The 15,005-nt window shown below is 58.2% G+C and overlaps 1 protein-coding gene across 4 annotated transcripts in view; it reads right to left on the reverse strand.

Annotated features, from left to right (window-relative positions):
* The window catches only part of FBLN1 (fibulin 1), a 63,674-nt gene that overhangs the window by 30,064 nt on the left and 18,605 nt on the right, over nt 1-15,005 (reverse strand). For all 4 annotated transcript variants that reach the window (XM_024737656.1, XM_024737653.1, XM_024737655.1 and 1 more), the window contains 6 exons: nt 12,387-12,530; nt 11,415-11,543; nt 10,492-10,617; nt 7,960-8,079; nt 6,977-7,108; nt 5,134-5,257 (listed from right to left, as the gene is read on the reverse strand). In XM_024737656.1, coding sequence (XP_024593424.1) covers nt 5,134-5,257; nt 6,977-7,108; nt 7,960-8,079; nt 10,492-10,617; nt 11,415-11,543; nt 12,387-12,530 — 775 coding nt within the window. The remainder of the gene's footprint in view (nt 1-5,133; nt 5,258-6,976; nt 7,109-7,959; nt 8,080-10,491; nt 10,618-11,414; nt 11,544-12,386; nt 12,531-15,005) is intronic.

The raw sequence follows: 15,005 nt of genomic DNA on the forward strand, positions 1-15,005 counted from the left end.
AAGTTCTGCCATCTTGACTGTCTGGATTCTCCAACCACAAGCATCTACTGTCCTAGTCTTCCATCATGCCTCCATTTCAACTTTAGTTTCCATGCCTCTTGTCAGGTGACTAGGACTTACTTACACTTGGCATTTATTGTGAGCGCTGTCTCTTTTTACATCCTATGCCCAGGATGTAAAATCCTTTCTTTTAGTCGGCCATTTACCATTCTGAGCTCTTAGAAAGGGCAGCCCTGGGAATGAGCTCCACGCTAGTAAAGGGGTGTGGAGATCAGGAACACTGAAGAGGAGGGTCCTGCACGGGAGGGGGCTCAGAGGCGGGGGGAGAGGGAGGAAAGAAGGCGGGCGTGGGCGCTGCTGAGGGGCAGCCCCCTCCCCCAGAGACACCCAGGTCCAGGCCAGCTGGGAGTGCCCCAGGTGACTGTGGAGAAACCGAGGGACGGGGCCTGGCCTCGTGCTGGGTTCATCGGGGTTTCTCCTTCCCCAAGCTCACCTCACTGTCCCACCCGGTTCTCCTTATCCCACTGACAGTGAGGACACACACACACACACACACACACACACACACACACACACACACACAGCCCAGCTGCTTCAGGAAGGGCCTGGTGGATCTGGCCAGCAGGTGGCGCCAGGGTCTCCTGCATGTGCGTTAAAGTTTTCCCACGTTTCCCGTATCCAAGGCCAGGATTTTGATTCGCCAGAGGATTAATCCGGCATGGGCGGAAGGCAGGGAACATGAGGTGTGCATGAAGGTCTGGTATCACACACCAGAGAGCTGGATACTCCTTCCTCCTCGATGGTCTCCAGCCACCCCCAACCCCACAGGGTCACCAAGCAGAGCCAGTCCTTCCTCACTCTGGGCCCTTCTGGGCCTGGCTCCTTTCAGATGGCTTGCTTCCCAAGGGTGGGGCTTGTGGTTCTCTGGCTTCATCTCCAGGACCAGCTCGACACCTACGTGCTTTCTACCTGCACACGAGTAAATACGGGCCTGATTTTCCTGGTCAGTTCCAACATCAATTATCCTATCCTGCTCTCCCCCATATTTGTTGAAACATCTCAGAAATCATAACTGCCTCTGGCAAACTGCCTGTCAGCCTGGGGACGGCCGCGGAGTCTTTGTCAGCCGGAATGTCTAGACAGAGGAGTGGCCATCGCCCCTGCATCTATTACAGAGCAGAGGAGGCCCGGACCCCCGGGACCACGCACCTTGGTTTCCATCTCGACCCGCATGAGAGAACAACGTGCCCCGCTTTTTCAGTTCAACGAATTTGATCGGGACACCCCAAGTTCCATGAAAATGCAATCATTGAAGGCCACCACACGCCAAAGAGGTCCTCAAGGCCAGGCCCTTCTCTCGGGAGGCGTGGCCATTCTGGTCGCCCCCCGGGCCGTCTGATGCCCGCAGCCGTCCCTGCTGGCGGTTCCCTGACTTTCAGGCTCCTGTCATTCTGGACACAAGCCCCAGGAACCGGCCAGGGCAGGGCTTCACCCGCTCTGTCCACCCGCATTACCGCCTGGGGCCGAACAGCTATGCCAGCCAAGGCTGCCCAGCCTCGCTCTGGCTTCCGAGACCCCGGGTCTCAGGGGGCTGCCCCGCCGAGGGGGTAAAGAGGATGTTTTCGGTCCCACCCTAGGCTCTGCGACACTGAACATTCCTCCTGTGGGGAGGACGGAATTGTGTGCTCGGGATCTTAACAGCCTGGTCAGTCCGTGAGGCCCAGCCCTGTGGTTTGCGGCCCAGCCTGCTGGGTCATGTTCCAGTTACCACTGGCCAGAAGGAGGCTGTGTGGAGAGAGGGAAGGCTGAGGCCCAGAGACAGAAAGACAAAGAGACACAGAGAGAGAGAGAGAGAGAGAGAGAGAGAGAGAGAGAGAGAGAGAGACTCAAATCTTGCCTGTAAAGGCTCCCTTAATGTTAACCACAGAAGTGCCAGTTACTGGGTCCTTCCTAATGCAGCCTTTTAAAATTTTACAAATTGCTTTCTGAAGGTCAGATAGTAAATTCTTTAAGAGGATTTTTGTGGAGAAGGAAAAGGGCTGTAAAGTAGAAAACTCCAGTCTGAGGGGTCTCCAGTGCTGAGAGGGGCGGCCCCTCCGCACCTAGAGCTCCGGCCTGCGTCCTGCCCACGTCGGCCTACGTGACGTGTCAGTGACCTGTCACCGTGCTCACCCTAAGCTAGCGGTGCTCCTGTGGTCCCAGAGTAACCCCCCCAACTGGGACGAGGCAACGAGGATGAGACCCCCTATGGCCCCTCAACCTGGGATTCCAGGCCCGGCCCTCACTTCCTGTGCCTGACGCTGGACTCCTGGCTGGTCCGTGATACCTCAACAGGGTTAACAAAGGAGAAACTGTAACTAGACAGATTCCCATGTGCAGCAGGCACGGCCCCAGGACCACACAGCCCTTCAGGAACCCATGTCTCGTCTTCCCATCTAAGGGCTGAACGACCCTAGACCTTCCAGTCACACAGTCAGCCCACAGGCACACAGCCAGCAGCAGAGCAAGGGCTGCAGAGCTGCTCTGAGGAACCTCTGGATTCTGAGGATGAGAGAACAGGGTGGCCAGCTGCCATCCCTCTCACCACCACTGTTGTCTGGGTACCAATGCTGGCCATGGGCTGGGCACGTGGGGCATTACTGCCAATCCTCCAGGCACTGACAAGCAGGTATTGTCAGCGCTGTGTTACAGAGGCAAAAAGGGCCCTTGGGTGACCAAGACCCAAGGTCACGGCACCGAGGAACCGGAGAGCCAGGCCCGGACGCCAGGATGGGACCCAGCCCTGGTTCCTTCTTCCTCCGGGCAGCCTCCCAGGCCATGCCCCAACCGGGACACCAGGGCCCACCTTCCCTCCATCCATAAACACCGGCAGTAAAACACGCCTTGGGGCGCCTATCCATACCCCCCAGGGCTGAACTCAGAGCAAGCGGTACGGAGGTGGCTCACCCCACAATCACAGGTCACCCTACAGGAACGCAGGAGGGCGATATCACCGCCCCCTTCACAGCAAGAAGCTCACGGGACCTGGTCATGGTCAAGGTCAAGGGGCCTGGAACGGACTGAGCTTAGGAGGCAAACCTAAGCGAGCTGGACACCAAAGCCAGATCGTTCATCTCAATGCCAGACAGCACCTCCATGAGACCCGAGAACAGCCACAGGGGCTCAGTCAGGACCCTCAGGGCGGGGACCGCACCTCTTCCCAGCTCCACTCGCCTCCCAGCCTCTGCTCCGGCCGCTGGGTGGTGCTGGTGAGCGGCATGTGGGTCAATGGGGCCACAGTCTTCCCCAGAGGGGCTGCTTGGAGGCTCACCCTTCCCCTCTCACCTTGACTGTGGGCAGGGGCTCACTTCCTGCCCTTCTAATACAGAGAATGACGGAGCCCCCTCTTTATCATCCCCTGGGGGTCAGGCTGAGGAACCCACGGGATGGACACAGACCAGGCCCTGGAGCATCAATCCCTCGGTCAGCAGAACGTGGGGTTCCTCGCTGAATAGCCCATATTCACGGCCAGGACTCCAGGCTCCCCTGGCTCCCGTGCTCCCCGCCGGAGCCAGGGGGCCCTCCTTGGTCTCAGTACCCCTGCACCCTGCCCACTGCCATTCTGCATGTGCTCCTCCGGGGCTCAGAGCAGGGGATGGGGGCCCTCTGTGGGCCCACTGTCTGCCCAGGTGCCTGCACACAGTAGGCTCACGGCGAACATTCCCCAAACAAGTAAATGACTTTCGCCGGCACTGCGGGTCGGCGAAGGATTCCATAACGAGCATCAGCGCGGTGGGGCGCAGGGGGCAACTTCAGCCACAACCTCAGGACACGACGCTAGCCTGCCGGCCTGCCCACCCCCCGCTTAGGAGGCGTGAAGTCCCTGCACAGGGCAGCCTCCTCCCCTTTTGCTTTCGTGATTGTGTGTGAGTTATACATGGAGAGCAGTCAGCCGGTCTTCCAGAATCCCCAGACCCAGACCCAGACCCAGACAAGGGTCCTGGGAGCAGCGCAGCCTCAAAGTAAGGACACGGATCTTTCTTCACGGCTCAGGGGAGCACCAAGACTGCCCCCTTAGCTGTTGCATAACCCACAGGCTCTTTGGAATGCTGGCAAACCCAGTTCTGGAGTGGCTTCTCCCTACCTGGCAAGCACGCCTGCTGGGGAAACTGAGAGGACCTGCGGGGGCGGGGGCAGGAGCCGCAAGGCTGGGGGATGAACACCGCGGATGCTGGGAAGAACACTGGGGCCGTCTGAGCCTCTCCTGCTCTGGCATTCGGCCAGCAGGAGGCGGGACGAGAACAACAAGTGGACGCTGGGGCCTGGGACCCCGCCCAAGATGGCACTGACCAGGGCCAAGGCCAAGAGGCCGAGTCTCCCAGGCAGCCTGGCTGTGTGCTGACTTTGAGCACTTCCCGGGGCTGGAGGGAAGGGGTCACGCATCCACGCCCCTGAGATTGGCTCCCACCGTGGAGCTTTTCCTGAAACAACCGCCGGGAGCACGAAAGGAGGCCCATCTGATAAAATAAGGGATGGGGTCGTGTGGGGCGAGACCAGAGGGTCCTCACTGCTCCCTGAGGAACAGGGCTCCTGGACACCCCAGCAGGATATATCCCGGTGGCCTGAGACTGAGTGAGCTTGCAGTGACATATGGACACACAGCTTCAAGCTGAGGACACAGAACATTTCGTGCTGTTCCCACGCTGTCACTGGGTTGAAGAGAATCTTTCAGGTGAGGTCATCTAACAATGACACCCTAACAAGTCACGTCAGCTCACACAGAGTCATTGTTACCTTTATCCGAGTCAGAGCAGGTTCTGCCATCTGCATGTCACAGATGAGGAAACTGAGGCCCAGAGAGCTGTCCCTTGCCCAAGGCTTCACCCCGGGGAGAGAGACGGCCGGGGTTTCTGCCTGGCTCCATGCACAGGTGGGTCTGGGAGCAGGCCTGCCCACCTTGAGCCCATATGAGGTCACCACCTTCACTTCCTGCAACCAGTCTCATTGGCATTTAGGCGCCTGAGAACCAGGGATCCTTGAGTTTCCCAAGACCCGCGTGGGAGGGCACGGCTCATTAACCACCCGCCCAGGCCAGGAGCCGGGCCCCCAGGAAGGCCAACACAGACAGACGATCGCGGGGACCGAGGGACTTACGTGTCTGCGGAGCGGCGGTAGTTCTCGGGACACTCGAAGGCCAGGCAGCGGAAGCCGCCCTGGATGTTGAAGCAGGTCTCGTTGATGGAGCAGTTGTGGATGCCGGTCACACACTCATCAATGTCTGCAGGAGATCCCAAGGCAGCACGGTGAAGGCCAAGGCCCCCCAGCCATCCCCATCCACAGACAGGGGTGCCCAGGCCTCCCATCAACCAGGGTCAGGGGGGATCAGGCCATCCTTGCCCTCCACTGGCTGCTCTCTGGAGCAGAGCCCTGTGCCAGCGTTTTCACTTATAGGAGATTATATTTAATATCCCTATTATTCACAATCCCAGGAGTAAGCATAATAATGATACGCGAACACTGTATGATAGCCCTTGAAGTGTTCTGCAGGAAGCACCTGCTTCTCATTATAATTAAATGAGGCAAGTACTGTTATTATCCCCATTTTAGGGAAGAGTCATAGGGGTTAAGTGACTGGCCTAAGGTCACACATTCTGTAAGTGGCAGAGTCGAGCTTTGAACCCAGGCAGCCAGTGCCTCTCTGAGGCTCCCGAGTTGCATCAGCCTTACCTCACGTGCCACTTGTAACATCCTAGGAGGGAATGAGCAGAAGCCACTAGCCCCATATTACAGACGAGGAAACTGAGGCTTAAAGGGATTCTATGTTGGGCCCAGTGTCCAAAGTCAGTGACTATCTAGGCTAGACCGGAACCCGGCCTGGGGCATGTCATGAGGTCACCCTGGACATGGGGAGCCGTCGCCTTCCCTCAACTTTCCGGAGCAGCCAAATGGTGGGCCCAGGGGATGTCACTGTGCCAGAGGCATCTGTTAAGAGATGCCAAATCCTGACCATTGGTGGCAAAAACAGCACTCCCCAATCTCAAAGGCCGAGGCTCAGGAATGTGTTTTCACTGTGTCTGGCAGGACCCCAGGCTGCGGTGAGGGCGCCTGGCCAGGTCATCTGCTTCGTCAGAAATGTGAAAACAGAGCAACTTCCATCCGGAGCTCTGGATGAGCTGAGCGGGTCCCTCCCAGGAAACGCCACAGCTCCTGCCCGCCTTTGATCAAAGTCTTCAAACCTTCTTCATGACCAGAAAGGACATCTGCAGGACCCGGGCCCTCCAGAGCCTCTGGGCCACCAGCCCCACGTGGGGACTCATCAGGAGGGGCTGAACAGAGCCAACTTCTGACTCAGCTTCTGCGGCCATTCCCGGAGGTGAGGCCCACGCGCCCGTTCCAGGGTCGCCCCTTCACAAATATCTACTTAGCACCGCCCCCCCAGTAACCAAATGGACGGTTATAGGACGCTGATGACCCCTGGAGTGTCCTTAGAAATGGGAGCCTAGTACAACAGGATGGATGTCGCTCGCCCCTCGTTTAGCCGACCCCCGGGACCCCGCGGCATCCTCCAGCCATAGTGTCCCTAAATACAGAGACCTCTGGGTTGTCACACACCCTGACCAGGCCCATCCCCTCGCCAAGTGGGGATCATCACCCTGGGACAGAGGACTGCACCGTCTGCTCACTGCTTTGCCCTTAACACCCAGCGGGGCCTGGGTTTGTCGAGTGACTGAACGAAAGACTAAACAGCAGTGCTATGCTATGGGGTCTTCCGGGCACTGACGTCCTGTTTCCTCCACGGTGGGCATCTTCCCAAAGGCTGTCAGCCCCGCTTCGGGCCCTCTTGGGGCTGGCCCAGGGTAGGGTGGAAGGCTCAGAACCCCCGGCGGACAAGTGTGCCCGGGTATGGGAGACCACGGTGCCCGGGGAGCCCAGGACACGCCCAGGATGCAGGGTCCCGAGCCGGCCTGAGATGCCCTGGGAGTCCCACCCTGCTCACCTTGGCAGTTGCGGCCGTTGGGAGCCAGCCTGTATCCGGTCGAGGGGCAGCTGCACTGGAAGCTTCCGGGGATGTTGAGGCAGCGGTAGGAGCAGATGTGGCCCCCAGTGGGCAGGGCACACTCGTCGATGTCTGTGACGGCAAAGCCCACCCTCAGCATCTGTGTGGACCCTGGTTGGGCTACGCCCCCCGTGGTGGGCTGAGCTGCGGCCTGGAGGGCAGCCACACAGCACAAGCCGGACACGGCGCGGGGGGCCTCAAAGTGCTGTGGCTGGGGCGGCCTCAGAGACCATCACGCCAGAAGGGGAAACTGAAGCCCAGAGAGGGTAAGAGCCTAGCCTAGGGCCACACAGCAAGTTCATGGTGTGAAGTGTGCACGTGGAAGGGGAGGAGGGAGACTGGGGAACCGGAGGCAGGAGGCAGTGCCCAGGGCTTCAGAATGACACACATAGAGGTGCCCTGGCTGGCTACGTCCTAATGCTGATTATTATAAATGTGCTAATAACGGACACACCTTATATAGAAACAGTAATAATCTTAACAAGAGTCATCCTTTGAGCACCTACATCGTGCCAGGCACATATGAAGTGCTTTTGAGTCACCATTTGGATTCATCCTTCGACAGCCTGGTGTGCGTGGGTTTAACCTCCATGTTACAGAGAGGATGGTCCAGGCCCAGGGAGGGGCTTTTAAAAGGCCAGAGGCAGAGCTGCGAGTCAGAGACGTGGGCGGCCCCTGAGGGCCCTCCTCACCCACCACTGCCCTGCTCGAGGTCCCGGCACACATGGCGATCCCCACTGTCACGTGTCATTTTACTAAAGAAAAATCTGTGGGTGGCTTTGCCCCTTTACACACTTCACTCTCAACGACGGGCAACGTGCATCTGAGTAGGTAAATAAACAAACCACCCAGCAGCCAGGAGCTGGGGGATGGGGACCAGGGGAGGGGGTGCTTTCGCCCCCAGCCGAGCGGGGAGCCCTCACCTTCGCAGGTGACCCCGTCCACGTCACTGAGCTGGTAGCCTCGCCGGCAGTAACACTGGTAGGAACCGTAGACGTTGGCGCACTCCTGGCTGCAGGGGCTACTGCTACACTCATTCACGTCTGAAAGAGAGGGTCCCGGGGTCACCGCTCAGTGCTGGCGGGGCTGTGACCCCCCTCAAGTTAACACACACACACACAGAGGCAGAGGTTACCACGTGTAGGGCCAGAGACCTGCCTGGAGTTGCCCCAAGGGAGAGAGGCCCCACTCCGGCCCCTCACGGCCGGAGGACCTGGCATCTCCCCACACCCACCGCCTGCTTCAAGCCAGACCGACTCTGGGCTCTTGCTTCTGGCCCACCACCTGTGTTTGCAAATAAAGTTTTATCGGTACGTGGCCCCGCTTGTTCATTTACTATGGTCCATGGCTGCTTGTGCGTAACAAGGGCAGGGTTGAATAGTCGCAGAAGAGATGTAGCTGGCAAAGCCTGAAATATTTACTACGTGGCTTTTAGAAAAAAAGTTTGCCAACCTCTGACTTGGAAGTCCCTCGTCATTTTTGTTTACTGCTAATTCTCAGCAGGGCAGGAGGGGTGAGCAGCTGAGAATGTCCGTTAGCCTCTCACCCCAAGTCTCACCCCTGCAGCCCCGCACGCCTGGCCTGGCTGCCACCTGTTCACTTGCTCACCTCTGCTCAGTGTGGTTTCTTACGTCCTAGAGACCCTCCCTGAAGGCAGGAACCATGTTATTGCTACACGTCTGGGGCGGTGGGCGCTCGATAAGTGCTTAGTGGACTCATACTGCAAGGCTGGCCAGGCCCTGGCCTTGTGTCCACAATATCGTCCACTAACATAGATATGAATACCTACTATTCAGCCGTTGAGGAGTGACCAGGGACAGCACTAGCCACGAGTGAGAATAACAGTGATCCCAGCAGTCTCCAGATCACAGGTGTGTCATCTCACACTGGGCACCGTGACAAACCCTTGACAGGCTGCATCTTGATTCACCCTCACGACCCCCTACAAGGTGGGTCCTACTCCCCCCATTTTACGGATGAGTACACGGAGGCCTAGAAATGCTGAGTTACTCCTTCAAGGCCGTAAATGTGACAGAGCTGGGATGTGAAGCCAGGCCCGAGGGACCACCACGCATGAATCTTGCCCCTTGCCATTACATGTGTGTGTTGGGTCTGGTTTTGGGGGACAAATCCCAGAATCTCAGGAGAAGCCTCGGACCCAGGAGTCCATCACACTGTCCGTGCTCCAGGTTGAGAATTACACACTGGGGTGCATCCTGGCATATCTGACTTTTGTGATCATCCTTCTCAATCCAGAAATTTAAGACCTGCCGTGTCTTGAGTGTGGCCCTACAGGTTGCCCCTGGGCACTGTGCTGCAAAGAAGGGAGCTCGATGGGCAATGTGAGGGATTGCCGAGGGGGGTCAGAAGCTCTCAATTTCTGCTGACCTCATCACCTAATTCCCGTAGAAGATGTGACATCCACTGAGCACCTACTATGTGCCAGGCCCTCCCCTCATTTCAGTCCATCCCATCAGATGGGGTCAGTGTTATCTGACAACCCCAAGACTCTTGACACTAATGACTCGGTCCAACCCGCCCCCCAACCCAGAGACCTGACCAAACTTTAGCATCAAGCCCAAGACCATGACCCTTGAAATGCCTGCCTGGGAAAGCCTGATGCTGCCAAAGAATTTCCTGTGTATTCCAGCCAACACCGGAATACAGGCCCTGACCTCCCTTTTCCTTAGAAGCATTTACTTTAGAAAACCTGCAGACGTAAATCCTACCTGTCCCTTTGAGATGTAACTTCTGCAACCCAGGTCCCTTTAAGGTGGGAACCAGGCCTTTGAAATGCGGTCATCAGGGGGAGGTCCCTCCCCCACCCCCACCGCATCTCCCAGACTCTGCAGGAGGGTCAGAGCCAGTGAGAAGACACAGCTGGCCTAATTCCACCGACCAGTGCCCTTAACATCCTTCAGAACTATTCCTTAGCAGGCCCCAGCATTTAAAAAGCCCGCACCTGTTTTTTTGGTGGAGTTGAGACCAATTTATGCCGAAGTCTCTTTCCCCTACTGCATAGTCTAAATAAAATCTGTCTTCCCACTTTTAACAAGTGTCCAGCTTTTGTTTCTCTTTGGCATAAACAACCCCATTTCCCCTGGGAGGACAATTAGGCAGGTGACGTCAGCCAGTCCCCAGGGTCATGTGAGTAAGCAGTGGGCCAGACGCCCCCGGCTTCTGCAGCCAACTTGTCCATCCCTACGTGTGCGCAGATGTTATCGCCCCCTGCAGGGCCCAGGAGAAACTGGGGAGGGCAGTCATCTCCGACAAGCAAGCTTTTAGAGGTCCTTCCCCTGCCCATACGTTGTTTGATACGCTCTAGGGCACAAATGTGAGTCGGTCCCACGCGGAGCTGCAGGGAGAGTGGTGGTTTCCCCAGGAGGTGGGCAGCCTGGGGGAAGGGGCGCGGATGCAGTCACAGAGCTCCTGACCCTGCCCCGCCCTGCCCTCACCTTCACAGGACCGGCCATCAGAGGAGAGCCGGAAGCCCATGGTGCAGCTGCAGTAGTAGGAGCCAGGCGTGTTCTCGCACTTGTGGCCACACAGGCGCCCGGGGTAGCGCCGGCACTCGTTGATGTCTGAAACAGAGCAGGAGGTGGCTCAGGCAGCGTCCTCCCTGGGCAGTGCTGCCCGTGGTGGCAGCTCACGACCTTTGTCCCCCACTTCCCCTGGCCTCCTCTCCAAGAGAAAGGCCAGTGACTTGTCCCAAACACGCGGCAAGTCAGAAGGGGAGCTGGGACGGCCCCGGCCTGTCTGCCCGCTGGGCAAGCCTCGTGCTTCTTCCACGACGGCACGCCTGGGCACGTTGCCACCCGCCAGTCCTCCACCCCAGAGCCGAAAGAGTGCCCTCCAGGATCCAACAAATGTGCCGTGGGGCTGGGCGGGGCAGGTGCCAGGCTCCCCTGAGCACCCTGGTTTGGGGATGGCTGGCGTCCACCAGCAGGATCTGTCCTAGCCCCTGGTGTTCGGGCCACCATGCCGTCTTGGGTTCTCACTGCCCTGGGCGAGCACACAGCTCTGGGCCTTGCAGCCCTGCAGGTCGGCAGGAACCTCTGGGAAATCACTAAGACTTTGGGGCATTTGTAGAGCTGGCTGGAGCCTCATAAACACTCAGAGGTCCCGGGGCAAGCAGAGCACCTGTTCTACAGGTAAGGACCCTGGCTCACGCCCAGGAGGGCCTCCCCAGGAGCCACATGACTGGCAGCAGCAGAGTCGGAACCAGAACAGGGGTCTCCCGATCGGGGTTCCTTCTCTGGGACTGTCTGCACTTGGGATTTTCAGAGGTGAGGAGCAGACCACGGTCATTCCAGGGTGCCCCAGGCTGGGTTCTCCTTGAGGTCATCTGGCCGGGCCCTCTGCAGGGACACCCACGTACCCACACACGTTCTGCTGATGCCGTCGAAGTAGTAGCCGGCCTTGCACTCGCAGCGGAAACTTCCAGGGGAGTTCACACAGAGATGCCCCGGCCCACAGGGCTCAGAGGGCGGCAAGCACTCATCCACATCTTGCAAAAGAGAAAGACACGGTGAAGAACCTTTAGCGTGCCGGGGGCTTTTTGCCCTAAGATGATCAGAAAGGAAGGAGCCAACTAAAACGTAATGGACAAAGTGGCATCGTTTAATTCTTAACCCGATTTCATAGAGCACCTACTACGTGCCAAGTCCATGCTGGCGAGATGGCTGACGCAGACGCAGCCTCTACCCTCGGGGGCCTCCTGCTGCTCTGGGCCAGCAGTGACCCTAGTTAAGGCAGGAAGTGCCCAGTGACTGGGGAGAGGCTGAGGAAGTGCCCTGGGCGTTACAGGGAGGAGACTCCTCGGTGTGGCAGGGATCTGGGCAGGCTGGGTGCACGATGCCCTTGCCCGAATCCAAAGGAATGTAGGTGAAGAGGGAAGCATGTAAGAGTAAAAACCACACAGAGAGGAAAGGGCAGGGCTTGCTGCGGGAGCAGCAAGACCTATTTCACCTGGATCATAAAGTTTGTGAGGTTGGGGCCAACTCAGGAGGACTGACTCGTAAGCAGAGGGCATCTGTCCTCTGTCTGCCGCCAATGGGGAGCCATCACCGACGGGGGCTGTGAGCAGGGAGGCGCGAGAGAGCTTTCAGCCCAGGATGAACCGGACAGACTGAAGGGGCAAAGCTGGCGGCAGTGGGTGGGCTGGCATTCTACTGCACCCGTCCGGGCTATAGCCAGTAAAGACCTATGCTTGGAGATCAGCAGTGGGATGGACGGACAGGTGCAAACAGCTTCCTTTGGGGATCTGCTCTCTCCTTCCAGGGAAGGGAGGGCTGTGCTGGGAGCAGACCAAAAGTCCATTTCAAACAGGTTTTCTTTTTTTAATACCAACCAACACAGCGGGTCCCCTCCTCATTGAGATGGTAGCCACGGCCACAGTTGGGCACGTTCTTCTGGCATGTGTAGGAGCCCTCCGTGTTGATGCATGTCTGCCCCACAGGGCATGGGGCACTGATACTCAAACACTCATTGATATCTACAGGGGGAAAGACGGAGACAACGGGGTTAAACCCGGAGGGCTTCCCGAAACCCAACCCCTGGATCTCCAAAGAAATCCCATTTCCCTCCTCTTTATAAAACCACGAATGCAGTTACGACAGTGCCCTCGCCCTGGACCACACAGCAGCCTCCCAGCTGGCTCGCAGGTGTCAGCAGCATACCACACCGTAACGACCCCTCCCCGGTCCATCCTCCTGCCCCTAAACCCGCAACACTTCCATCTTCCACTGCACCGAATCCGAAGCTGCCCGCCTGTGAGTCCCACACGGTGAACTTAGCGATTCAGGTGCCGTCCTGTGTTCACATACTCCACACGGTTAATGAGGGTCTTCCCTGAGCGGAGCAGCGGCTGAGGGGCAGAGGTGGCCGCCCCCTCGGTGCCGGCACTCGTGCTCTGCGATCCTCCAGTGACTGGCTGGCCCCCGCGCCCGACTCCCCAGCCTCACTCGGGTCCATCTCTCCTACCGCCCAGGCTCCAGCCCTAGCCTCCAGCCCTAGCCTCCAGCGGCCACTCAGATCCCGCCTCTGTGCCTTTATTCACAGTTCCTCCCTGGGAAGCCAGCGCCCCTGTCTGCCTGGTGAACGTGCCTTTCTTACAGCTTGGGCACGACCTTCTCCCACATCCCCACCCCCATTCCGGGCTCCACGGGGCCTGTGTGCACTCGCGCCCCCGGGGAAGGGCTGCTCTAAGCTCTCCGCACGGTGGCTCCCTCCCCCACTGGACACGCCTCTGATGGGGGACCGTGGGGCGTGCATTCCCCTTTGATGAACACACGCCCGGCGGGTGTGAACCAGTAAACCAAGAAGGAGAACTGGGTTACACATGTGTTCACTGATCACACTCAGATTCAGTGCCAAACCACACAGGTTGAACTTCCTACCAGGAGTATTCTCCCAGAAGGACCTAAGGTTTCAAGAATCACTTATAAACATCTAGGGGGGCCAAGAGAAGGGGGTGATGGTAGAGGACCGGCTGTACTTCTCCCCTCGCAGCCAAGGCCCACCCTCCTCGGACAAATGGGCAGCCCGACTCCCTCCCCATCCTGGTGTCTGCCTTTGTGCTGCCGGTCTCACCTCCAGTACTGCCCTGCAGGTTAGGCAGGACGGGATTATCTGCATTTCATAAACAGGAAACTCCCCGAGCCCAAGGCTGGGACCCACTCAGGTCTAGAATCAGGGTCTCCCGCCTCCCGGCCAGGACGAGGGCCCCTAAACCTGGCGTGGGCGAACCACAACCCGCCGGCCAAATCCCACCCACTGCCTGTTTTTGTAAGTTCAGCTCTACTGGAGTACAGCCAGGCCCATCCCTTTATGTAGTGTCCACGGCTGCTTCCACGTGGCCGTGACAGAGACCCTTCGGTCGACGAGGTTGATATTTACTCTCTAGCCCTTCTCAGAAATAGCTTGGCCCTGTGTCAAGAATGAATGCAGTGTTTAGAACTTTTCCCGCTGCCAAGCAGGGTAGAAGCTTTCCCTTTCTGCACTCGGCTTTTTCTTTCTTTTTTTGCAAATAAAGATGGACATCACTTTTGAAATAAAAAAGATAATTTTTAAAAAGAAAGACTCCTGAACTTGGTTGTGGCACTTGACTGTGAACTGGGCTGTGAACTTGATTGTGGGCACACAGAAAGCTGGCCTGCCCCACCCTCCCAGGGTGCTGAGACGAGGGGCGCCTCTAGGACCTCTGAAGACCCAAGTTCGGGGGTGGGTGCTGGGCTGCGGCCAGTCCTGGGCCCCCGGGCTCCTGCTCTGGAGCCTCCCCCTGTAGAGCTGCACCCCTGCAATCGGGGGTGGGGGGTGGGTGGGGACCGAGGCTAAGTCGAGACTTGCAACGGTCCCTTCTTTGTGGAAATCGGGCTGATTTTGCCATGAGTCAGGGTTTCCATCCCCGGCAGATGCCATCCTCCGCGGAGCCCCCCGCAAGTGCGCTGCAAGTCTAGGCAGGCCCCTCCTCCCTCCTAGCCCTGGGAGAGCTGTCAGCCTCCGGCTCACCGGCCTCCTTCTGGGAGCGAGGACAGCCCCCCTGCTGGGAGGAGGCTGGCGAGGGGCCAATGCAGCCAAGCTGAGGCCCGCGCGGCTCAGAAGCCTCGCCTCCCCTTGAAAGGGGAGCTTTAGGAACAAAGACTGGGGTTGGCTTCAGACGAGGCCCCTGTCCTAAGGGGTTGATGTTCTATCTGTCTTTAGATATCCTGGGATGGTAATAAAAGCGGGGAAGGACTTTCAGTCCACACTGCCATTTCAAATCAAAGATCAATACAGATTTATCTGCAAGAGGGTGAGACAGAAGAAATTCTCGGCCCCTTGCTCGTGGCGTACCAGCCTTTCCAGGCGGGTGACGGGGCAGCTCCAGGAAGGGTGAGTTCTGACTAGTGGCGCCTGCAGCGCAGAACAAGGGAGACGACTCTCCGACCCCAAAGGGAGGGCCCGGAAGCTTTTGCTGAGCAGAGGGCAA

This window comes from Neophocaena asiaeorientalis, unplaced genomic scaffold, assembly GCF_003031525.2.
Source record: "Neophocaena asiaeorientalis asiaeorientalis breed wild unplaced genomic scaffold, Neophocaena_asiaeorientalis_V1.1 scaffold242, whole genome shotgun sequence".
In the NCBI taxonomy this organism is placed as follows: domain Eukaryota; kingdom Metazoa; phylum Chordata; class Mammalia; order Artiodactyla; family Phocoenidae; genus Neophocaena; species Neophocaena asiaeorientalis.